Raw genomic sequence first — 26,375 nt, 5'->3', positions numbered from 1 at the left:
TTTAAAAAAAGAGACACATTTATTCAGCGTCATGATCAGTCTATTACAGTTAGCAATCAACAGCATGGGTGTGGAAAAAAATAATCTACATAAAAACCCCTCGTTGGAATGCTTTGCACTTTCCACAGAACACAAAAAAAAACTAAAATATCCTGTTGTACAGTTAGTCACAAATACAGTCCTGATGTTTGCCAACAAGCGTTTTTGTCTAACACATGTCTTCATGAGGCAGCTCTACCCTGCCACAACTGTGTTTGGCTGAGTTCACAACTGTGGTAACCTGTAGCTTCCCTGTCACTTCTCTGGCTCTCCTCTCCTGCTAAGCTTTGTTTCCTGTTGAATAATACGGAATAAAGTTGTTAATCTAAACACATTTGAGACTCAAGGCTAACAATCCAATAGAAAGTTTGTTCCCACCGACTGCCAATCCATACATTAGCTTTTAAACAAATTAGTTCAAGTATGCTTAACTACTCAATAGCTTGCTCAGCTACATTAAGCATTACTGTTTACAGTACGTCGGTACTGCATAGTCAACTGGAAAGGGTTAAAGAGAAAATCCTTACCGAGGAATTAAAATCGCCTTCCGCCACCATAGCTACTGCCACTGCCAGAGCCGCCGTAGCCCCCTGAAAGAAAAAGAGGTTTCAGGCAGATGAAATAGGTAATGGGAGTAGCCCAGCAGAATGAGAAAGATACAGCCTTAATGGGGGGGAGGGGGAAGAAATGAATGATTAGAGTGAGATACATATATGGGGGTGGGAGATGTGAAATGATTACCAAAGGAAAGAAAAAAAGCACGATTGACCTGCCAAGTCTTTAACTGGTGGTCTCTAATGTGAAGCTAGATGAATACTAAGGGTATAACGAAGAAGAGTTGGTTTTTATATGCCGACATTCTCTACCACTTAAGGGAGACTCAAACCAGCTTACAATCACTTTCCCTTCCCCACAACAGACACCCTGTGAGGTAGATGGGGCTGAGAGAGCTCCAAGAGAGCTGTGACTAGCCCAAGGTCACCCAGCTGGCTTCGTGTGTAGGAGTGGGGAATCTAACTTGGTTCTCCAGATTAGAGTCCACCACTCCGAACCACTGCTCTTAACCACTACACCAAGCTGGCTTACGCATGCTTACTCAGGAATAACTCCACTGAATTTAGGAAGAACTTCTAAATGACAACGCACTGAGCCAAGCTGTAGATCTACGTCTAGGAATTAAGGAACAAGCCAGAGCGTGGCATAGTTCTCGCTTTTGTTCAGCAGCACTTACCACCACTTCCACCATATGGGCCTGAGCTCCTGCCTCCTCCAAAGTTTCCACCTTTTATGGGTCCAAAGTTTGAAGACTGGCTGTTGTAGCTGCCAAAATCATTATAGCTTCCACCTCCTCCAAAGCTGCTTCCTGAATAGAGGAACATTTTATGCAGTCTTATCACAGAAGAATCTTTTAAGTTTCAGTAATTTGAATCTATCCTTCTCCATTCTGTCCAATTAGCACATACTTATTTAAATCCAACAAGCAACTATCAATTGATCTTGACCCTCACTACATATTGTGCATTACCTCATCGTGGGCTTTTCCTAGGTGGCCGCAACATGTGGCCCAATATCTAGGTAAGGTTTTCATGAGTCAGAACAAGTCACCTCATCAAGATTATGGTTAGGTTTCTATCCTGTTACACCCTAAAACCTTAAAAAGATACGCAGCAAGGACTTTTGCTGGGCATCTGCTTCGAGCAAAGGTAGAAACAATATTCAGCTATGTAATATTTACAAAACATCAATTTGGTTTTTTCCCACACCAATACAGCCTATTCCAAAAGATATAAATATAAGTCTAGTCTTGATCCCTTCATTTAAAAAAATCCTCTGCAATGAGGAACATGTTTTCCAATATGCAAAAAGTGCCTCAGCTTAATAAGGATTCTTTTCCTTACATTTACTGCTCGAGATCCCAGTGGGCATTTGCTGTCCTGGATATGTGACAGTAGTCTCTTGAGACTTAGATCTGATTGTTTCCATATTGTTAAGAAACTGGGTCAGTAAGACAGCGAACTAAAAATCCATGCACTGACTCAACTAATTCTTGCCAATACACCCTGCCATGCCTTTCCTGCTGTGTCACTGTACATACCTCAATAAAGACCCCCCCCAAATTCCCAAAATGGACTCCAGGTCTCAAAAGATTATGCTATAAAATATTTGTTTTACGGTAGACAGAAAACTGGCGATACTTTACCTCCACTGCCACTGCCAAAGCCACCTCCTCCTCCTCCTCCATTGTTATAGCCATCGTAGCTGCCACTACTGCCATAACCCCTGCTTCCTCCAGAGTATCCAGGGCCACTGCCCCCATAACCTGTAGGAAGGTCAGACATGTTCTTGGATCCACTGGAAACTTCTGCTGGTGGAAGGGATTTGTCAGCAGAGGATGGCTTTCTCCTGCCCACCCTGCTGCAGCCCAAACCAGAGCTCCCAGGGACTCCCAAGAAAAGCATAGAAAGGGGGAACTGGCAAAAAAACCGAGCCCCCCCCCGCCATGGATACTCTTTCTTGGAACAAAACCAACAATGGCTTTTCTTCGCTGTCACGTCACAGCTGACTTCCGGCAACCCCGTAGGGTTTTCAAGGCAAGAGACATTCAAATGTGGTTTGCCATTGCCTGCCACTCCCCATATAAACTAAAGGTCCCCTGTGGAAGCACCGGGTCATTCCTAACCCATGGGGTGACGTCGCATCCCAACGTTTTCTAGGCAGACTTTGTTTACAGGGTGGTTTGCCAGTGCCTTCCCCAGTCATCTTCCCTTTACCTCCAGCATATACCCCATATAAACTAGGTGGTTGAAAAGTCATTTGAACTTACCATCGTTGCCAAAGCCATTATAGCCATCTCCGCTGCTTCCATAGCCACCTCCACTGCGACTACTGAAGCCACCTGAGAAGAACAGGTTCAGTCATTATCATCCATAGTCCTAATAGCTAACTGATATATTAGAATTTAAGCTCAGTGCAACAGGCAGAAAAAGAGACCCCCAGGAAGAAAAATCCCATTTTATGCCCCTTCCTATTGCCCCTCCACCCAACCTGACAGTCCCAGCTCACCTCTCCACCCCTTGTAGTCATCCTCTTCTGGTGGCCCCTGCCTTTTCCCATTAGCCATTGCTACGGCAACCTAAAAGCTACCTTGCCTCTGAAGGTTTTCCCCCTGCAGTGCTACACACACTCAGATGTCCCCATTTCACTCGGGGAAGGGGGAAGTTTACACCAGAATTAGCTTCATTCTCCAGCAAAAGCAGCATGGGGGAAAGGTTAGGAACCAGCCTGTAAGTGGTATACTCCTCTACCCTTGTCATGGGAAAGAGCCTTGGTCTGCGGATGCTAGCACTTGACCTCTCAAGTTGAGCAAAAGCATACTGGTGAGACTGCGACCATGACCAGTGAGTCAAGAATTCAAATCCCCAATCTTCCTGAAGCTCAGTAAGTAATCATGGGACACTCAATTGTGCAAAGGTCTAACAAATATGCCTGTCTACCCTTCTGCACACTTATATTAATACACGAAAAATAATTACCACGGCTACCAAAGCTGCTGCTACGGCTGAAGTTGTCACTGCTGCCAAATCCGCCTCCTCGGCCGCCACCAAAACTGCCGGAACTACTACGACCTAAGAACAGCAACAATTAGTGATTCTGAAGGCAACCAATGTCACAGTTTCCCCCAATAAACTGAAACTCACCTCTTTGGCTGGACGATGCACTGGCCATTTCCTGCTTTGACAAAGCTTTCCTGACTTCACAGTTGTGTCCATTCACAGTGTGGTATTTCTGAACTAAACACAAAAGATTAAATAGTGTCAGTTGCCGGCAGATGTTTAGCCAGAAAATGCAAAGTCGCTATGTGTTTATAGTACGCAAGGGGTACACTTACTGACTATTTTATCCACAGAGTCATGATCGTCAAAAGTAACAAACGCAAACCCCCTCTTTTTGCCGCTTCCACGGTCGGTCATTATCTCAATCACTTCAATTTTTCCATACTGTTCAAAGTAGTCCCTCAAGTGGTGTTCTTCTGTATCTTCTTTAATTCCTCCCACAAAGATTTTTTTCACTGTTAGGTGAGCTCCAGGCCTTTGAGAATCCTACAGCAAAGGGAGAACAAATACACTGTCAAGCTCACAACATGGAAGGCAAAAGAAGGCCTCTCTACAAGCAAGTCCCACTGAATTAATGGGAAATTCTAAGTAAAAATGTTTAGGATTAAGCCACAGCTACCCAATCCTAGGCATATTTATTCAGAAGCTGCTCAAATGGTGGATCAAGAAGCCAGATAAATGGGAAGGGTTTTTCAGGCCTTTAGCCTAGGTGAAAGCAGCATAGTAATTTACTCCCATCACATCCAAAATATGTTTTTAGATTTGAAGCAGAAAACAGATCTTACCTCTCTGGATACAGCCCGCTTTGGTTCAACAACTCTACCATCTACTTTGTGCGGCCTGGCATTCATGGCAGCGTCGACCTCTTCTACCGTGGAGTAAGTCACAAATCCAAAGCCCCTGGAACGCTTTGTGTTGGGGTCTCTCATCACCTAAGAGGGACAACAAAACCCATGAAATCACGATCACATGCTCAGTTTACTAGCCTTGAGGCCACATTTGCCACTCCCTTCGGGAAAATAAAGGCTACCAGGCATTTAGCCTGAACGCTTCACTTACCACGCAGTCTGTAAGCGCGCCCCATTGTTCAAAGTGATTACGAAGGCTTTCATCTGTTGTCTCAAAACTTAAGCCGCCAATAAACAGTTTGCGAAGTTGTTCTGGCTCTTTGGGGGACTGAAATAGAAATAGACAAAATGGAATCCGGAAGGCTGCCTATAAAGATATTCCCCACCGCCCATGGGAATTGGCAATATAGGGCAGAGCCAGAAAACTCTGCTGAGAACAAGTGAGTAGGTATCTAATCACGGCATGCTTTTGTTAAGAGCCTAAATAAAAGATTGGATTAAGAGAACTGTATTCTCCCAAGAATAGGAAGGGTATCATTCGGGCAGGAGAGCCTCCCACCCACCCCTACAGCACTTCAAACACCTACGGCCTTCTTTCTAGTTCTGCATTCTGCAAATATGAAGCAGCATTGAACCACCGACCCACTAGCTCTGTATAGTTTAGTTTCAATGACACAGTCTTAGGTAAAGAAAGATAATTCCCAATTGGTGAAGTAACTATATACGATGCACATAGTACAATAATATGATAACTAACCCTTGTTTCTATAACATTTATTATTTTGACTGGAAAGATGAATGCCAGTGAGTAACTAGCAAGCTATCAGAGGCTTGTTTGGTGGTTACTGTATTTCTAACTCTCCTTTCTTATCAAGACTGAAGGCAAATACAATCAATATAAGGAGAAATCGAAGCATTCTTGAGTATAGCCACGGCTATGTTTTGAAACTGTAAAGTCCCCGTTCGCAAAACCGGCATCCTCTGAGCAACAGCCATATTTGAACACCTCCCAAAAATTGTTACAAAGCTTCATGAAGGCTCATGGTTAGAAAAACGGCAGAGAATGGGGACGAAAATTAGTTATTACGTAGCTTCTATGTTCAGGTGCTATTACACACAGAACAACGACTTCATAACAACAATTAGTTTCTAATGCAAGAAGCCTTGAAGTCCTGCGCACACTTACTTGGGAGTGACCCCGCTGCCCCGTGCGTTTCGTTGCCATGCGACTACGCATTGCTCGAGACTCGCAAGAAAAGTCAAGTCGGGCAGAAGCGGCTGAGCGCAGCACGCAATTATTACACAAGAGAACGGGAGCGAAGACGCAAGACAATGCGAGCACGTGGCGCGCCCCAACCCCCACAAGGCTCCACCGGAAGTCAGGCGGAGGAAAGTGCGCAGGCGCCCATTAAACTCTCCCCACCCCCCATCGCGGAGGCGCCAGCGAAAGACGAGCCGGGAACGCCACGCAGTGTAAAGATGGCGCCTGCCCACTAGAAGCCAACGCGCATGCGTGGCCCGAAAATAACGACGGAAGGGCGGAAGAAGGCCCACGCAGCAAGGAAAAAAAGAAACCGGGAAATAAGCCGTTAAAGAGCGAGAAGAATATAAATATCAAGGGGGGGAAAGGGAAAACAGGCGTACTTTTCTATAAGCGGTACACCACACCGGTAACAGGATAATTAGCAAATGACCAAAAACACTGTACAAGCGGGGGGGGGAATTAAAAAGAGACATATAGAACGAGAAAACGACAGGGCCAAGGCCAGGTCCTTACTTCAGACTTCGACATGATGGTGGCAGTGAACAGGCGAGGCCTAGCCTGACTCCGAGACAAACGACGCTACCTCGCGCTACAGCCGGGTTAGAAAGGGAACGAGTCAGCCCGACGCCGTCGCCTCAACATCAACACCCGCCCCTTGCCCACTCGCATTGGCTGTTCGGCTCATCCTCGCCGCTTCTCATTGGACCAAGGCCAAGTAGCCCATCTCTCATTGGACAATAAGGCAGGCGACCGCGCCTGCTCGTCTCATTGTCCCCGCCTCTGTTCGCTTTCCATTGGTTAGTTATTTCTCACGCCCTTCGCCCCGGGGAGGGGTTTTCTGCCCTCTTCTTCTCCCGCTGCCAATCACAAGGCAATATCTTCCTCCGCCACATAGTTTCTCTGTGATTGAGTGGTTGGGCATGCGGGTTTAATTCACGATTGGCTGCCGCTACCACATATGGTCTGGGATTGGCTGATCTTTTCTTTATTAATTTTAGTCGATGCAGAAATGAAGTCCAACGTTTATCAACTTTAATGTATAGTGCTTCATTCACTTTCGAGGTAGCGGAAGTATAGAAGGGCGGAGGGGCAAAATACAACAGTAAAAACATGCTTCAGACCCTATAGAACACGGCGAGGCGTGACCCGCTGCTACGCGCATGCGTGGAAAAGCGTCGCGTGGGCGGGAGACAATTGCGCGCGCCTCACGGCAGCGCAGTGAGCCTGGGAAAGGGCGGAGGGGCTGGCGCGTGCGCACTGGGCGGCTATTTTGGCGGGCGTTGCGCAGAAGCGGCGGCTGCGAGAGGGTCCAACCCAGGGAAGGGGGAGTTGGTTCCGTCTCGAGTCCGTTACTTTCTCCAGGTGAGCGACCACGGGAAACGGTCTGGATGGGTCGCCCGTTACCGAGCGCTTGTAATTCTTGAGCGGAGGGGGCGTGGCCTCGGGGCTGGGACGCTGACCGAGTCGCGGGGAACCGTTGGAAAAGGGGGCGGGGACTGTCGCTGGGGCGGGGCCCTGGGATGTGACTGACGGCGCATCGGGTCGAAGGTTGAGGTAGTTGGAGGCGCGGGGCCACGCGTGGAGTGGCGGGCGTTTTCGCCAATGAAACAACGGCGCTTGCACGGGTGGGCGGTACAAGTCCGTTTGACAGACGCTCGAAGGAGCCAATGAATGAGCTCTCAGCCACTTGAGGCTTGGAGTGTGTAGCATTCCTCTAGGGGTGGAATTGAATGCAATATACTGGGGGGGGGGGCGGGTTGTAGGGTTTCCCGCCATGAGCCCCTGGAGGGACACGCCGCTGTTGTTCTTTTGCGCCTCCCCCTGTAACAAACAGATGCGGCTTGACATTTCTCCCTGTTAGTGGTTGCAAGCCCCTGGGCACTGTGGTCCACGTTACGTCTGTTGGATTTCGCTGGAGTAAAATGTAGTGGGAGCTTTGGGGTCTGCACAGTCGCCTTCGCCAGGGGGAGAGTCTTCATCTGTTACAAGCTTCCAGCCTTAGCACCCCGAGCCTAGTCCCACCTTTGCATGCTCCTCAACCCCCCACTTTTCTCTCTCATCTTTCCCCGCAAATCTCTCTCCCTTGCTGATCCCTTCCCATAAACCGTTTCCAATATGAATTGTATTCTCAGGCAGCCTCATAAAGTCCACCATCATGTACTGGGCGCTTTGGGGTTGCAAATCCAAACCTTAGAAGAGCGTCGGGGACTCTCATTGCCTTCAACTCCAAATGATATTTCCTAGCCTATGGTTGCTTGTCTTGTACGTGCTTACACACAAAGTTTGGTATTAGGCGGCTTTTTAAAAAAAACGAAAGACGCTTGTGTGGTAGAGGAAAGGCCTATTCAGTACAATGTAACACAAAATACATATTTGCACAACTTTGCAAGCTCTGGTATTGGACTTTGTTACTGTTATTACTTTGGTTAGCTATTGTTACAACTTTGGGAAACGGTTGTCCTGAAAACCGGATGAAAACATAAGAAACAATACTTGCAATTTGCTTTTTTATGGTCATATTTGCCCTTGTAACAACTCTGTGAGATAATCAAGCATTTTGTAAAGAGGTCCTTCTATGCTGAGGGAGTAAGGTTGTGGTACATTTTGTTATGGCAGTATCGATTATGGATCTCCTGAAGAAGACTGTCATTGACTTCAATTTTGTGGGAAAGTGTGTTCAAATTTCTCAAAGGTGGTGCTTTGGTTCTTGCATTTGTTCATTTAAAGAAACTTCTTTATTCAGCTGACAGGTTCTTGGATGTACTTAATGCACCTCTACTTTAATGTGTAAAATAGACATAGTGATGCTTCCATACAATTTCCCTTTCTTTTTTTACTTCTGCATTCTTTTGCTATAAGTTCAACAGTATTATCAACAATAGTAAAGGAATGAATGTTTCAGTATAAATAGCTTGCTGTTTTAAAAAGTCACCTTATTTAAAAAGGTAGAGTTTCAATTAAGCTTTGCGAAGTACTTCAAAGGAATGATTTTAGACCCAGCTGCCAATATAAAGTATCTAGTCCAATGATTCTCAATTAGGCTTGCCAACAACCTGGAGGGGGAAAGTGCCTCACCCCTTTAATTGGAGCTTAATGTGTGGAAATAAGCAGCTGAAGTGTGTCCATGGAATGGAGGTAAATAACATAACCTGGTAAATAATTGCCCAAAGCTCTATTAAAGGGAAAAGACAACCCCATTCTCAGCATAGTACTTTCAGAGGTGTTTTTTAGATCCGTTTTGCTTTATGTGTTTTGGGGATAAAATCCAAACGGTCATTCATGGAACATGCTTGTCATGTTTCCCTAGCAGCTGACTAACTAGTAAAATGCTGAGCTTATCTTGGGCAAGTATGTCACATCTGTGCATTCTTTGCTTGAGCATAAACATTCTTCTATCTTTGGCCTTGGAAATATCTCCCTGTGGCTGCACAGTGAGAAAATGTTCCAATTTCTTTGGAAACCAAGCATCCTCTCCTCCCCAAAGGAAAGAACAAGCCTGGATTTACCTCACTTACTTGGAGCAGGAGACTTTGGAAGAGACAAAGAGGAATCGCTGTTGCATCCATGTGGAGTGCCCCCTTTGGAAACCAACCACCTCCATTATAGGAGGACAATTGACTTGAAATCTCCCAACATTTTGATTAACCTTTTAATATTTTGTGATTGCAAGGCCATCCATAGCAGCCATTTTGTGGGCCTCTCACTACCCTCTCTAAAAATTCAGACAACTCCCATGGGCTTAGCAAGAGGGAGGACCATTAATCTAGTCCCATGAAGAAAGAGAGTGAAGAGTTTGTGTTGTGCCTAAAAGTATTTATGATCTGACACAAAGAGGGGGGCTACTACATCCTCCTCCACAGAACACCATGCTTTACCTTTTTACCCCTGGGGAGGAACAAGGGAGACCTGAAGGCATGGTTTGTTTGCACCAGTGTAGAACCAACATTGAGGCTTGCTTGCGCAAGTAGTGAAATAATATAATGCATGCCTTGTGGCATGTGCCTACTGTATTACCAAGAAAATGTGTAGAATTCCAAGATTCTAGCCGTTGGGATACTGAAAAGGTAGTAGCTTGCTCCCAACCACCATTTAGTAGAAGCTGGTTTAAAGGAGATGTTTGGTGCCTAAAAGTGCAGGATTTCATACATCTTGGTATCATACTTTAAAGTTTTTGATTCAGACTGTGCTCTTCTCTAGTGTGGTGTCTGCATGGCAGCTGTCTGGCTCAAATGGGATGGAAATGCTGAGTATATGGGGCTAACACTGTTCTGTTTGGACACTTACACTGGGTGTTTTTCTTGCTCAGTGTCTTACTGAATTAATTTATTCACATAAACCTTTAAAGTGCTTTTCTCTGCAATGTGGATCCAAAGCTGTTGATGGTTGTATGAAACACAAGATATCACTTCAACAGGTGTCAACTCTAGATGCTCCCACCCACCCCCTTTCTGGGTGGCTGGGACAGGATCCCCTCGCCTCCATAGCTACCAGCCCAACCACCAATCTGAGCCCTGAGAAGATAAGGGTTTATAAGGGTGAACAGGGCAATAGGCAATGAGCTACTTCTAAGAATCTTTGACTGGCTCTGGGCTTTCCCAGGTATCTGCAAAGAGGTGGGGCAGATGCTCAGCAGCTCTTTTCTATCTGCCCAACTTTCGAAACAGAATGGGGAAGAACTCCAAACAACAGTCTAGGGAGGGAGAAGTTTACTCGTCCTGATGTTAGGTGACCGTCTTCACAATACAGATGACTGGAAGGAAAAAGGATGTGTAGGCAGGGTATGAGGCCGGCAGGTAAACAGTAAATTGAATGGCAATGTTTACTGGTGGCTAAAAGGTAAGAAGCATTCAAGTCTGAAGGGAAGAGGTGGGGGTGCTGCAGGATCAGTCTTATTTCAAAACATTGATGTTGCTTACCAGGCAGACTTCTAAGAACCGCTGCCTTCAAAGCGGTCATAGGGGCTAGTGGATTCTAGCAGTGTGGAAAGCAGTGACATGGTGTTTGAAATCTAGAAAGCTGCCTGGTAATTAGTTCATACAGAGAAACTTTATTGATTGTTTTGGGACCGGATGGATTGGTTTAAATCAGTGGTTCCCAAACTTTTCGGGCCACCGTCCCCTTGTTTCCCCAAACTCAACCCCAGCACCTCCTACCCTATCCAACAACACAGTTGAAGGGCCCCACCTCTAGCGCCCCCCTGCTGCCCTGTTGCCTCTTAGTGCCCCCCTAGGTAATCCCCCCAGGGGGTGGTACTGCCCACTTTGGGAACCACTGGTTTAAATCATCAAGGAAAAAAGACCATTAAATGCAGTTTTCCATTTTTAAATAAATACATTTCTTGAACAAGCATGCATTTTAATGGTTGCTACACCAAATAAAACACACTAGTTTGCAATTAGAGCATTTACACAACCTAAGAGCATAATCCAAAATCTTCGGTCACGTGAGTTGCATGTTTTTTGCACTGCTGAAGTATTACTTCTTGGTTTTCTGTACACGTGGAAGGATACTAAGCAAGATTATTTGCTTCTTAATATGCAGAAGATTCTCTGACTCAGCCTTAAAGTAAGTTATCAGGACAATATTAGGCAGACACTATCTTTAAATAGGGTCATAGTATTGGATGATTAGCTCTTCCACTTTCGTTCAACTCCTCCCCTCCAAGAATACCCTCAGTAGTTGTGTGCATTGAGAACACAAATTGGGGGGGGGGATTTGGTGATGCTAACTTCAGAGAAAGGCCACATTCAACAAAAAGGAGCACTTTGCACGAACAGCCAAGGATGAGAACAAACATTTTTACAGTGTATTGCTAACACTTGTTTGTTCAGAACACTTGCAGGTATTTCCTCTTGGAACAATCTGGACCTTTACTCCTACAGCTGCAGATGCAAGGATAAAGCACCCTGCACAGGTAAGTAAGGGAGAGGGGTCTCCTGCTTCAAATATTGAGTACTGCAAATGTCTCCTTTTCTGCCCCCAAACATGTACCTACTATGTATTGGATCAGCAATCCTTTTTTTCCTCAAAGTTGCTGGTAGTAAGTGTGCACATTGCAGAAAGCCCTTCCCCTGGGATAGGCTAGCAGTACGTGACCACATTGTTGGTGTGACGTCATACCTGTGTAACTGCTTATGCAAGTGAGGAAAACAGGGAGCACAACTCCCAGCTACTCAGCCACGCTTACAGCTGGCCAAACAATTATAACCTCATTTATCTTACAGAATAAGAGCCCTAAGGAGCAGCCCAGACAAAAACTGCATGCAGAGTTCCAATGCAGTTCCCTGCAAAGAAGTACAGGCCCAGTCTCCCTCAACAAGGGAATCCCATTGGGTCAGAAACCGTGATCTGTCAGAAGAAGGTTCCGATGATTATGGATCTTCCCTGATTTCTCTTTCCTCAGCAGTCCTTTCTGACCCTGGAAATGTTTAGTCCTGGGTTTGTGGGTGAAGAGGCTGCAGTAGGGAAGGGACAGTGGATGAAATCATTCTCTTTGCCTCTTCTGTCAGTGGAGCTCCGCTGTCGGAAGAGGAAGAAGGGAGCAATTCACTTCCTCCTTACTTTGGTCCAATGGTCCATGTGGCTGTTAGTTCATTTGGGTCCTTGAACCCTAGGAATAAACTTTCTTACGGCTGGTAGGAATTGTTGGGGGAGAGGGGGAAGATCTGCTATTCTTGCACTGGATCAAGTCCGAAAGTGTGAGAATGCCACAGAGGTGGGGAGCTGGGAGCTGGAAGAGCACATGTGCAAAGTGCTTGAGCCCGCTGTCCGTTGCTGCTGTGGAACGTTACTGGCCTTTTGTCTCTTAGCTACTTGCAGGCAGCCTTCCAGTGGGGTAGACGCCAGGATCGATCCTGTTCACTTTGCAGTGTCAACCACCTGCTGAGCCAGCAACATGATTGACATCTGAAGTGACAGCTCCTGACTGTCCTGCTGTGGGGTTGACAACTGTCTTGTTCCAGCTTGGCTCCTGCAACAGTAGAAGCTGCTTGACAGGCAATGGATCAATGCGATTATCAATGACAGCATGGGCATACAGTGATAAGGCCAGACTGTGATTCTGCAGTCTGTACAGCTTTTGACGTTATGCTAATTTGGCAACTTCTTTTATTGGACTGACATTCAGAACTGTGTTCCTGATATTGGTCAATGAATTCTTGGTAGTGATCAAATCCTATCCCATGATTAGCCCCAATCTACACCCAGTTCCTTCTTTTAGTAATCTTGGCTACCTTCACCATGAGACTCACAATGATGGAGGGCCAAGAGGTTCCTCTACTACTTGTATGTCTGCACAGTTGTGGTTTGACAAGTCAGAGGCAGGCTTTGTGGGAAGTTGCTGAGCAAAACGGAGTCTGGAGCAGCCTGTCAGTATAGTCTTCCAACTCTCTGTTATGTGTGGCAAAACCACAGACATGCTAAGTCAGCTCACAGTGGTCTGTCTTTCTTGTTAGTATTTCCTGGTTTGGTATATAGTTCTGTTTTTGGTGCTAGGCCAATAGAAGATTCCAAGTGTCTCTTGATTTGTATCTATTGTCTCTGTGTGTTTTTGTTTAGATGATTGATCTGCAGTGTGTGAGGCGTGAGTTCTAGTTCTGCCTTCTTCTGTTTTGCTGCAGGCTAAAGAGTGAGTTTTGCCTTACTGCCATCTTTTCCCTTGGTGGGGTTGAACCCCATTACTCCTGGTTTTCACGTGGATGTTTTTCTCCAGTGAGGTATGGGGGAAATGGCAGAATAATTGTGAATGGTGTAGATGCTCATGTCACTTCTTAGCATCTGTCCTCTTGTCTTGCCAAAGGCTGTTTGCCAGGGCATTCTTCCCTCCTAGGACCGTACCCCTTGAGAGTGGCCACTGCCTTTCTGAGAGGGTTCCCTCTGCAAAGTGAGCAGGAGAGGCAAAATTGGAACTATGCTTCCTTCCCTATGCATCCACTGTTCAAAAGAAAACATGTTTGCGGAGTAGAACTCATTCACCATCTTGCAGAAACCAGAGGGTGTTAGTTACCAGGACTCTTATTGGGCCTGCTATAGTCCTCTTTACAGCAGTGGACATTGTTTCCTACATCACTTCCCAGCTGTGCTCTTTGTGTGCGTGTGGGCAGGGTGATCTAAGGGAGGTGTGCCAGCATTGCCACACATTTGTTCGCCTGCTTCTGTTTGTGGCTGTTATAGAACCATCGTTAGCATTCTGCTCTGTGATTGGTGAGTGTGGGCAGTATCATTGTAGATTTTTATGCAGCTCTGCCTTTTCTGGAGTTGGATCCTTTTGCCATTTCCTTAAAGGATGCTAGCTACCCGTATGGTGCTGGACCAGCATTGGCAATGTGCCGGTGTATGTGGTGTATGTTTACGCTGTAAGTGATCTAATTCCTTAGACAAATCCTATGCTTCAGTGATTCTCTATCTGTGCAGCACAACCGTTGTGAAAATGATCAAACATTTGACTACTACCTAGGCTTTATCTAATTACATTTAATATTTGTTCATACAAACATCCTGATTTTATAATTATGCACATTAAAATAGAAGCCAATTAGACCAGCAAATTGGCAACTATCATTTACCCATGTATTTTTCCTTACATTGCAACTTTTATCTAGTTAATGTATATTGTCTTCCTCAGCATGCTGCGTGAACACTTCCTGAACCAACAGACAGATCTTCTTATTAACTGTCCAGAGCTAATTTGAAATATGTAACAAAATGTTTGTATTCCTGATTTGCTGTGCTAATAAAACCCTTTTCATATCCTAAAAGAAGTATTTCAGTAATTTAAATGACTGAGCTAAAAATGACTAGTGATATTACTATATCTGTCAAAAAAAATGAGTAAGTGTTTAGGAACTTAAGCATTTTCTTGTTTTGTAGGCTAGTTTACATTTTGCTTTTAAGTTGAATGCTTAAATTTTATACAAGGCTTGAACATCAGTGTTGCTTCTCAGCAAGATGGCTGATACTGATTTCAGGATCAGAAATGGCCACGTTTGAATACAATTTTTGGTGCTTGGCATGGTCAGTGAGAGCATACAAAATGTAGACGTTAACTTGCATTCATCGTTTTGAGATAAAAGTATTTGCATCTGTGCTTTTGCAAAAAAAAAAAAAAAAATTACAGGAGATTCCAGGATGGCTGAAACATACAGGAAAAACCGAGAAGGCAGCTTTCTAGAAGACTGTCCTTTGTTCTTGGTGAATATTCAGGTTAATTTGTGGGGGAGGAAATAACTCTATCAACTTGAAATTAATTTTTAATGTGTTCACACGTAATTTGTGAACATCCATGCTATTTCATACACAAATATATATCTGTGGTTGAATACTTGTGTAGGCATTTGCTCATCTATTTGTATAATGGGTGGAATGATCTGTAGTATCTCTCTGACCCAGTAAAGATTTCCCTCTGTTTCTTCCTGAAGAGGCTTTCCATCTTGTTTGAAAATGTGCTAACTAACGTTCATAGTTAAGTAATGCAATAAATCAGAAGCATTTTGATCTACCCAAAAAATTAAATTTTACATAATTGTTTCTGAAAGATAGAGTGTAAACAAACCATCATTTTTCTTGTGACTTGTATATGGCTATTAAAAACAAAGGATACTGTTGTCAAAGCGCCTCTGAAAATCAGGTTTGTTTGTCAAGCTTGAATTGATTTGAAAGCAACCCAGGTAGTTCTGCTACACGTATTTCTCATTTTACTTTGTCTCCAATTAAAAACTTAAAGGAAAATGTAATGGCCTGGGTCTAGACAGCCCCATACATCAGCAGAGTACACTCCTACGTTTAGGGGAAAAGACCACCACTTATGTTACATCTAATTCTGCACAGGAGCAGTTCTGGGAGGCATGAAGGGGAGCTATTGGAAGGGGGAGCTGGAAGAACTTTGCACACATGGAACTTGACATTCGGGGTCTTTTGGATTTTGACCCCCATTTTGATGAACCCTAAAAGAATAACCTCTATGAAAGTATTGTAGAAGAATATTAATAAAATACGTACATAATATTATGCCCTTGAAAACTGCTTTATAGGATTTATTAACCAAAACTACATTCGGCACACCTCACATCTGTAGCATTGCATCTTGTGTTCAAAAATCACACCCAAATACTTAAAAGCCTGCTCAGGTGTTCTTCCTCCTTAGGCATATATTGGGAGGAATAGAGAGCAGAGTGAAGAGTTGTGTGGTATTGAAAATGCAACTTAAATTGTGACTTTTGTCTTGAAAAACTGTGTTTTGCACTGGGAGACCTGTCCTCCCTATGTACTGCGACTGGTATTGTATTCAGGAAATCAAAGGATACAAAAGTACTTGCAAACGAGCCACCATAGGATGAAGATTTTCTACGAGATTCTTAGGTTTCCTTTTGCTCATGACCCTTGCTAGGCTGTGTGATGAGTGAATGTTCTCTTGTACGCTCTGCTGAAGTATAATGTGCATGCCTTTCCTTCAGCGGCTTTTCATCCCAGGTTGGTGTATGTTGGCTGCAGGTTCTAAGGCCTTTGCTTCCTTAGAAGATAGAGAACTTCAGCAGTCAGTGATGACCAGTTCAAGTTGGGCAGGCAAAGAGGGAAGGAGAAGGAGTGTGATAGGGTGACAGGGTTAGAGTGCAGCACATTCCTGTTGTTACAGTGTGAAGAGATCAGTTGAATGGCGCTCATTGTGGTGAGTGGTGCACCCGTCTTTCTCCAGCTAGGGTTCATTCTGCAGAGATGAAAATATACCATTAACACTGGACAGAGAACAATGTGCTGGGGCTGTACTCTTTCTGAGACAGCTGCATTGTGTTCGTAAAACATACACAATATGCTGGTGATAAATTAGAGATGTGAAGATGCAGGAGGACAAACGAGGTTGGGAAAAAGTGTTTTCAGGTTTTTCTTCTTCTGAAGATCCCCCCCCCCCATTTTTCTGACAGGAAATTTAGGGCAGTTCTAAAAAACATCTATGAAATATGTTCTCTGTTGGGATGATTGAAAAGCTTTGTAAGACAAAGTTTTACTCCCTCAGAATGTATAGTATGTAGTGTGACATTTTTGTGTAAAACAGTCCACAATATTTGATAATGATTTCTATGTGTACTGTGGACACATAGTTTCAAAATATAGGTTTAAATGTGAACAAATTTGTTAACAATATGCTATAATGTATTTCATGATGCTACGTTATAAGGAAGTCAGTGTTTTCAATGTTGTAAAATTTAATTTGGTATCCATGTATGCTGGTAGTCCTATTATTGATCGTATGAGACTGTTTCTGTTCAAGCAATACTTGCTTTTGTTCACATTTTCTACTTTCAACGTTTACTTTTTCCTACTTCTCAGGTGGCAAAAGGTAAGGTGCTTGTGCTAAAGGCAGCATAGAGTGTAGCAGTTTGCAGCTATCTTTCAACTATTGGGTAAATTTGCAGTTTTGCTTCTAGAAAAATAACAGGGCTATCATTAGCAGAGTTACTCCTTTCTGAGCCCATTTGCTTCAGTAGACTTAGAAGGGTGTAACTCTGTTTAGGATTGCACTGTAAGGAGCTTCTACATTCTGTAAATAAAGCAAACAGTACAATTTTATATGCTAAATTCTAAATGGTGTATGTTATGTTTGTTAAAGGAGTTACAAGAAAATAGGGGTGGGGTGAGGTCCATGGCCTCAGAATATTCAGAAATTTTACATCTCTGGGATGAATGTTGCCTTTGTGCTTTCTGAAGGATTTTCTGGACGTGTTTCCCACCTGTTCGTTTTAATCTTCCTTCATAAGACCCACATTGGTCTCAGAGAGAACTTTATATTTGAAGCAGTTTCCTCTTTATGTAAACCTGTGCCTGTTCTGAAGACCATAAAATACTTCATGGACTGAAGAACCTGGATTTATTTCTGGAATTGTAGTAATAAGAATGATTTAATCTGTTACAGCCTCAGAATATGAACCTCAACAGCATTTCTGCAACTATATGCTAAGTCACCTTCACATTTTAGAAACTGTGTACTTTTAGTGTGACTATCTAAACTTCACAGGTGTGTCATTTCTTATCTATGCCCTTGGCGGGGGTTAAGCACTTTAAGAAACAATCTACACTATGATCTATGTTATACTATGTATGTTTACTCTAGAAATAAATTCTATTGGCATGTATGCTACCACTTCACTGAATGAAGCTTGGAACCGTCCATAGAAGGAAGAGCCACTTAATGGGGAAACTCCTTAGGCTCAAGGGGAACTATAGGATATGTGCCATTGTGTTCAATGTGACTTGTTTTCAAGTAGACTTGGACAGGATTGCTATGCACAGTGGAGCCTACTCTTACACAATAACGGATCCAAGTGGACTGGGAATGCAGTCAGACATCACAGCAGTCAGGGGGGCAGGTGACAAAAACTGCTGGTAGCTGTGCTTGCATATCCATCTCTCTTTCCCTCCCATTCCTGGGCTTTGGAAGCCGTGTATCATGATCCAGTTCATTGTGGTATCTTGAACGCTGGCTCCTGGCATGTTTGAGATTATCTTTTCTAGTCCCCCCAGTTTTAAACTGGGATTCATTTGATTTAGAATCCTGTAGGAGTTGGATAGCCCAGGCTAGCCTGATCTCATCAGATCTCAGAAGCTAAGCAGGGTCAGCCCTGGTTAGTATTTGGATGGGAGACCACCAAGGAATACCAGGGTTGCTGTGCAGAGGAAGGCACTGGCAAACCACCTCTGTTAGTCTCTTGCCATGAAAACCCCAAAAGGGGTCGCCATAAGTCAGCTGCGACTTGAAGGCACTTTACACACACACACACACACACACACACACACACACACACACACGGGTTGCAAACTCCTTCCTGTCTAGGTGACTGCATTTAGATGTCTGAGTGAACTGGCTGAATTGATTCAAAGCTCCTGAAACCTGGAATCCTTCAGTTGTGTTCCCCACATCGTGGGAGGCAAAGGCCAGAGAAATGACTCAGGTGTGTTTGTGCCTGTCAGGGAAAACCTGCGTTTTAAGTATTTTCCTGACCATTGAAAAGCAAGGCTGTGTTCTGCTTAAATCCTGACACATGTTTCATGGGGAGCCAGCATGGTGTAGTGGTTAAGAGCGGTGGTTTGGAGCGGTGGACTCTGATCCGGAGAATCTGGGTTTGATTCCCCCACTCCTCCACATGAGTGGCAGAGGCTAATCTGGTGAACTGGATTTGTTTCCCCACTCCTACACAGGAAGCCAACTGGGTGACCTTTGGCTAGTCACAGCTCTCTTAGAGCTCTCTCAGTCCATCCTACCTCACAGGGTGTCTGTTGGAGGGAGGGGAAGGGAAGGTGATTGTAAGCCAGTTTGATTCTCCCTTAAGTGGTAGGGAAAGTCGGCATATAAAAACCAACTCTTCTTCTCTTCTAGACTGCTGCATTGGAATCCTGCTAGGTGTTTCACGTAGACTGTAAATTTTTTACTCCTGCAGTGGTAAAAGAAAGGAATTCAGCATGATGAACATGGGGGGGGGGTCCACAACCACTCAGAGAGGTGCTTTGACATGGAGTTAGCAGTTCATGGTCACCCAGGGAACTTCACAACTGGAATTTGAATAGGGGATTCTCAGAATTTGAATAGGGGATTCCTTTACACCACAGTAGTTCTATGGTGGACTTAAAAGGGCCAATATGACTTTCAGCACATTCTAGTGGGAAAGACTATGGAGCTGCTAACACTCATTCTCTGTGCTGCAATGCACTGTTGGTTTTGATTTTATTCAGTGTGAAAACATGGTATTTTAATTGGATATGGCTAGAGAGAAAGGTAGGAGCCCCGTGGCGCAGAGGGGTAAACTGCAGTAGTGCAGTCCAAGCTCTGCTCATGACCTGAGTTCGATCCCAACGGAAGTCGGTTTCAGGTAGCTGGCTCAAGGTTGACTCAGCCTTCCATCCTTCTGAGGTCAGTAAAACGAGTACCCAGTTTACTGTACTGTGTTCAGTGTAGACGACTGGGGAAGGCACTGGCAAACCACCCCGCAAACAAAGTCTGCCTAGTAAACGTCGGGATGTGACATCACCCCATGGGTCAGGAATGACCTGGTGCTTGCACAGGCCTTTATCTTTAGAGAGAAAGGTAATGCCTGTGCTTCAGTATCAGTGAAATGGTCATGTGTTCTTCTAGAGGGGAAACATAACAAGGCCAGAGATAGATCTGAACGACTCCTTGTTTTTATATATTCTGAAAGAAAGTAGCCATTGCATCTTTGCCTCAGTAGCCTTTGGTACAACTTGAGTTCTTTTTTGTGCTTAGCATTCATCCTCTGCTCCATCTTAAAATTGCTACAGTCTGCAGAGTTTGACTTCTGTCATGCTTAACAACATGACCCCTCCAAATACCTAATAAAGGTGATCATGATGACATTACCCCTTTGCTTAACGTCCAGCCTGAAGAAGAGTTTGGTTGAGTTTAGAAGTTTGCTTGCTATTTAGTGCTGTTTTAGTTGGTCTTCCTCGATACCGCCTGACTGTTGCTCTTGGATCTTAAGGCACAGTGTGCAAGTGATCTGCCATTATGCTCCAACTTCAAAACATGTCTGAGGTTGAGTTTTCCCCCATGAATGCTATCTTGCTGTGTTTGAATGTTTTACTGGTTTTGAATTTAAACTTACGGTGTTTAAGGAATAATCTTAACTTGAAATTATGTTTTAGAGGATCTGTGCCAGTAAGCTTAGAAACTGAAGATTACAAAGCAACATGGAAGCTAGCTGCAGATAACCTATAAATGAAGAGTGAAGACTTACATTATTGACACTGAGTCTTCAGCGTTGTCATTAGAGCATGTATTCTGGCCTCTATAAAGAAATGGCTATATCACAAAAAGAAAATGAGGCATAAGGAAAATGCATAATACCTGGCATGCATTCATTAAAACCTGTTGGGGACAGAATTTATTGACCCATTTAAAGGTATGTATTTGATGTTAATAGTGTTTTAAAAAAACAACAAACAAGCCATAATTCATATTGTAGCTCTCTTCATGCATCAAGGTCTGCTTTCACAACTTAAAATTCATCCCCTGGTCCAGTTAAAGGCACAAGCTTGCTGAAGCAGGCTTCTGGGTGCATATCAAAGCACTTGTATGGATTGGTGTTGCACATGTGGTCTTTTGATCCGGCCTCCAGGAACGTGCATGCACATCTCCCTTCAGGTCATTGGTGGGGGCCACTGATTATTTGAGAGGCTGGGAAGCCAGAAACTTGGGGCCATTAAATATAGTGAAAACATAATTTTTGATGCCAAGCTAGGGCAGTTTGCATACACCATATATTAGATCACGTTCTTTTGTTGTGCTTTATATTGAAACAAGTTGCTGTTTGTTTAACCATGGATATATTTTTTAAAGTTTTAGATTTTAAAATGCAGAGCGCATGAAGCTGCCTTATACTGAATCAGACCCTTGGTCCATCAAAGTCAGTATTGTCTACTCAGACTGGCAGCCGCTCTCCAGGGTCTCCAGATGAATGCTAACACAGTACATTGACGACGAATGTTCTGCAGTGAAAAGCAACGTGGAGAGAGGCCTTTGAGAGAAGCATATTTGTTTGAGATGAACACGTAGTCTTTAGTGTATTGTGAAATATGTTAATGCATGATCTCAATAAATGTGTCTTATATTACTGAAAAGAAACTGGATTGGATCTTATGAAGAACAGAGGGCAGGAGTTCACAGAACAGACCTCCTTCCCCCTCCTCATGACAAAACATTTGTCTACAGGTCTGTACATTCCGAACAAATAAGTGGCATTTTCTGTCTAAAAAAGTGGGGATTGTGAAGCCAAAATACATTGTTTACACAAGTTTGTTTATTTATTTATTTATTTTTGCAGGTGATGCTTGTAAGCAAATCAGTCATTGAGGAACCAGAGAGCAGCAGCAACTAACACAGCTTTAGTCAGCTTGGGACATCTGTGGTCAGAATAGCTAGTACCTCGAGAGAATAGGTAATGATCCCATTTTCTCTCAAGGAAGCAACAATTCTTCATCTTCTTGAGAAATCAACTTCACAAGTCTGGCTGACTTTAGATCTGTATCCAATCTTCCTCTTTTTCTTTTTCTCTTTTGCAGAACATTGATACAACCTGTACTGGTAGAGCAGTTCTCAGTATTTCTGAATGATCCCATCCTATCTTGATTCAACCAGTTTGGCTTCTGGCCTATTCATGGTACAGTGATGGCTCCGCTGCTCTGACAGAAGATCTTTTGTCAAGGGATGGGTACAGGGGTAGCACATTTCTTTTTTTTCATTGAATTTGCCGGCAGCTCTTGACACTAAGGACGTCTCTATAACGTATCCAATATTCTTTTGGGGAATTGGCTCTCTGCCAATTTCATTTTCTTTTTGTTAATGTTGATATAGAAGGTGGCTGTTGAGGGTACCACCTTGACCCTTTGGGAGTTGGATGGTGGTGTGACGTTTCTGGGAGAGATATTTTTGGACTGAGGTGCCATTACTATCAGATGATACCCAGCTCTATATTTCTCTTTCTGAAAGTCCAGAAGAGCTGTCATTTCTGCTCTGAACCAGTGCCTGGAGGCTGTGGTTTGATGGATGAAGGAAAGCAAACTGAAACGGAAAGTTTCAAGTCAGAGGTCTTCCAATTCATGCTACTACCTGCGATTGATGGGGTTACAGTTTCTCCATCAGTAGAAGTATGGAATCTGGGAGTTCTGTTTGACCTGGTTCAGCTTTATTTATTTATTCATCTTTATAATAAGCATGTGGCTATCTCAGCGAGAAAATTTTTTTTTATCAGCTCCACCAAAAATACCTCTTGTAGCCATCAGATTTAATATATGGAGTCCACCTCCGCAGGTGATGTGGAAGTTTATTGTAAATGTTTCCTTTGCCACCTTTCTAAAGTTCAAGGTGGCTTGCAAAAATATAACACAGTACTTAAAAAGGTAAAAACAATCAGCACACCCTCAAGAATAGCACTGCTTCTTTCAACAAATAATACAATTAAGAAATTAGCCATAACAAAGTCAGTGATGAAAATATAACCCAGTACTTGAAATCAGTCAACTTGAAAAACAGTACTTGAAAAACAGTCAACACACCCTTCAAGAATAACTTCTTCTTTAAATAGATAATACAGTTAAGAAATTAGACATGACAAACTCGGTGAAAAAGACAGAGCTACACTTCTAAAAAAGAATGAAGAAGATAAACCATAACCTTCACAGTGGAGTGTCCCCCTTTTAATTTGGCTGAACTGTTCAGCAGCTTTTGATACCATCAACCATATGGTATCCTTCTGGATTTGCACTATTTAGCTGAGATATAGGGATCAGGGAACCATGCTCCCGTGGTTCTGGTCCTACCTAGCTGAATATTTCCAGAAGGTGAGGCTTGAGGGAATATTGTTCTGTTACATGGGAGTTGGGTCATGGTGTTCCGCAAGACACTTGTGTTTTTTCTGATGCTATTTACATGAACTACTGTGAGAAATAATCTAGAGTAATGGAGTGAAATGTCCTCAACATGTACATGACACAGCATTTTCTTCTTCCCATCTAATTCAAGAGGATGTTCTGGACCATTGCCTGGATGCTATGATTCAATGATTCATTTACTTTATTCTCCCCGATGGGAACCCAAAGTAGCTCACATCATTCTCCTCTCTTCCGTTTTGTCCTCATAAGAACCCTGTGAAGCAGGTGAGGTTGAATGTGTGACTGGCCCAAGGTCACCCAGCAAACTGCCATGGCAGAGTGGGAGTTGAACCTGGTCTCCCACATCTTAATCGGACACAGTAACCGCTATACCACGCTGGCTGGAAGCTTCAAATGGTCCAGAATGCAGTGCAGAGTTGCTAGCTTGCATGGATTATAGGCAGCATATCATTCCGCTTCACATTTCTGGTCCAGTTCAGTGTGCAGGTTCTTGCCTATAAAGCTCTATAGACCCTAGGGCCTGGGTATTTAAGGGACCACCTGCTCCCATATAGTTCTGCCCAAACACTAAGCCCTTCATCCCTCCTTTGTGACTGCCCCCACTTTCTGGCGTTGACAGCCATGAGGGATGGGGCCTTTGTCTTGGAAATGTATTAATTGTGTAATGTAAAAAAAATGGAAATGATTCTCAGTGAAAGTATTATTAAACATATTGTTTAAACTACTTACAATTATTTTTAATGTTTGAAATAGTCTAATGGAGAATTTTGTATTTGATTTGCCTAATGTTGGGTATTTTGCCTCAGTATGCCTCTGTACCTTGTTCTTCTAGCATGAGCTGTGATCTATGTCTCTCTTTCCTTTGCTCTGATAATGACAAGATCCTCATCAGGCTTAGGTATTGCAAACAACTAAAAAAACCTTCCAACAAATTTGTAGCTACATGTTTGCAATACGTATGAGTTTATGTTCAGAGAAAATTCTGTTAATCACAGTTCAGCCATGTGAAAAAAAACCTGCCATACGTTTTTGCTAGCATGTGGTAGTGGTTAAGAGCGGCAAACTCTAATCTGGAGAACCGGATTTGATTCCCCACTCCTCCACATGAAGGCTGCTGGGTGACCTTGGGCTAGTCACAGTTCTCTCAGAACTCTCTCAGCCCCACCTACTTCGCAAGGTGCCTGTCGTGGGGAGAGGAAGGGAAGGCAATTATAAGCTGCTTTGAGACTCCTTAAAGGTAGAGAAAAGCAGGGTATAAAAAACCAACTCTTCTTCTAAACTAGGAGTTCAATTCAAGGTGTGAAAATCTTGGTGGGGGTTTTCTTCTTGAAAAATTGGGAAATTTGGGGATCACTGGAAAAACTATGAAATAATATTTTTCCTCTAGGAATGTGCTAAAATAGCATAAGGTAAGCCATTTGCAGCAATTTGTTGCTTTAGTATTGGGTATATTTGTAATTTTGCTTCTAGACTTCAAAGACACTCTTTTATTTTTCATAAATATGTCAATTAACACAGTTGTAAATGCTAATTAAATTATGCTTGATCCATTTTATGTTAAAGTAGCAAAATGGGTTTAGAATTGATAGGAAAGTAAGTGTTGTATGTGTTTCATTTTCCCCTTTCTCTCATTTTCTAACAAGATTATATTTTTTGTACAGTAAAGGACAAATGCAGAAGACTTTTTTCTTTAGTCGCAGTTTGATGTGAATATGAAGTGATCCTTTCAGAAATTGGACCACTTATATGAGAGTTTTGTGCCTGCCCTGTTTTTCCGTTCCTTTTTCTGACATGTTCTCTCATTGTATTTTCTCCATTTTTGTATTTTTATTTTTTACTCCCATTGTCATTTTTCCCTTCAATGTACATTAAGTAATTTTCTGCTTCTAACACATAATTATGCATGTTTGCTTTCTTACAAACGTAATACCACATGCACATATACAACAACTGTATGTACTCCTCCTCTGCAGTTTCATCTATTTTCCGACCTACACTATGCGCTCATCCTCTCTTTTGCATGGATTTCTGTGCAAACTTGTTATGTGGGGAGCATTATTAGAGAGCCAAAAGAAATCTGCTATACTATCCAGAGTTCATACACCTGCACACCATGCAAAGGTGTTATGTCACCAACTGGCAGCTGTTCCTGTCTATTTTTTGCATAGAATGGGCTGTTTTTACATAACAAAACGATGAACCGACAGAAGCTGAACCCTAGAATTGGCACTGTGAACCAGCCGGTGGGTGAGCATGGCAATCTTCCTGACTCCAAGGACATGATGCCCGTATGAAAGATATTTAGGAAGCAGCAGAGGGAAGGCTGCTGAACTAGAGTTTGTTGGTAGACTGGTTTGACCTATATTGATAAAATTACTGTAGAATGCTTACAGTGTATTTTTTTTACAGCGTGGTATAGTGGTTAAGAGTGGTCGTTTGGAGTGGTGGACTCATCTGGAGAACTGGGTTTGATTCCCCACTCCTCTACTTGAGCTGCGGAGGCTAATGTGGTGAACTGGATTTGTTTTCCCACTCCTACACATGAAGCCAGCTGGGTGATCTTGGGCCAGTCACACACTCTCAGCCCCACCTACCTCACAAGGTGTCTGTTGTGGGGAAGGGAAGGTGATTGTAAGCCAGTTTGATTCTTAAGTGGTAGAGAAAGTTGGCATAGAATAACCAACTCTTCTAAAAAGATGCAAAAACCAATAAAAATAACAGCACGATAAAACCTACCCAAAAAGTATCTATAGTAAATCCAACGTTACCACACTTCTAATAATTAGAAAAAAATATTGACACAAATTGTCTAAAATAAACATATTGTAAATAAAATTTGGTCAGAACTCTCTCAGTCCCACCTACCTCACAGGGTATCTGTTGTGGGGAGGGGAAGGGAAGGTGATTGTAAGCTGGTTTGAGACTCCCTTAAATGGTAGAGAAAGTCGTCTTATAAAAACTAACTCTTCTTTTCAAAACCATTCCTAACTGGCTTCTCCCATTTTCACAGTTTATACACCATCATCAGCTACTCATTTATATATACACACACACCTTTAACACGCACGCACACACACAGTTCATTCTCTCAACAAATACTGACTGAAAGAAGGTTTTGATGAGCTTTTACATGAAGCCTGCTGGGTGACCTTGGGCCAGTTACAGTTCTCTCAGAACTCTCTTAGCCCACCTACCTCACAAGGTGCTTGTTATGGGGAG

The 26,375-nt window shown here is 43.3% G+C and overlaps 2 protein-coding genes across 3 annotated transcripts in view; one reads left to right on the top strand and one right to left on the bottom strand.

Moving 5' to 3' along the window:
* On the bottom strand, positions 1–6,392 carry HNRNPA1 (heterogeneous nuclear ribonucleoprotein A1). 2 transcript variants are annotated; one of them, XM_056867089.1, is made up of 11 exons: positions 6,279–6,392; positions 4,713–4,829; positions 4,439–4,585; positions 3,929–4,139; positions 3,738–3,830; positions 3,573–3,665; positions 2,864–2,935; positions 2,240–2,401; positions 1,271–1,402; positions 567–629; positions 1–333 (listed from the first exon to the last, which is right to left on the bottom strand). In XM_056867089.1, the coding sequence occupies exons 1-10, from the start codon at positions 6,291–6,293 to the stop codon at positions 574–576; spliced, it is 1,098 nt and encodes a 365-aa protein (XP_056723067.1). In that variant the 5' UTR covers positions 6,294–6,392; the 3' UTR covers positions 1–333; positions 567–573. The 2 variants fall into 2 exon arrangements, with proteins under 2 accessions (XP_056723067.1, XP_056723068.1); XM_056867090.1 differs by having other exon boundaries at positions 2,240–2,359.
* A 615-nt stretch (positions 6,393–7,007) lies between these two features.
* The window catches only part of CBX5 (chromobox 5), a 58,370-nt gene continuing 39,002 nt past the window's right edge, over positions 7,008–26,375 (top strand). Inside the window, exon 1 of the mRNA XM_056854572.1 lies at positions 7,008–7,127. The gene's annotated coding sequence lies outside the window, so the exon portion shown is untranslated. The remainder of the gene's footprint in view (positions 7,128–26,375) is intronic.

The sequence above is a fragment of the Euleptes europaea genome, chromosome 1 (assembly GCF_029931775.1).
Source record: "Euleptes europaea isolate rEulEur1 chromosome 1, rEulEur1.hap1, whole genome shotgun sequence".
In the NCBI taxonomy this organism is placed as follows: Eukaryota; Metazoa; Chordata; class Lepidosauria; order Squamata; family Sphaerodactylidae; genus Euleptes; species Euleptes europaea.
This window is presented reverse-complemented; position numbering and strand designations above follow the sequence as displayed.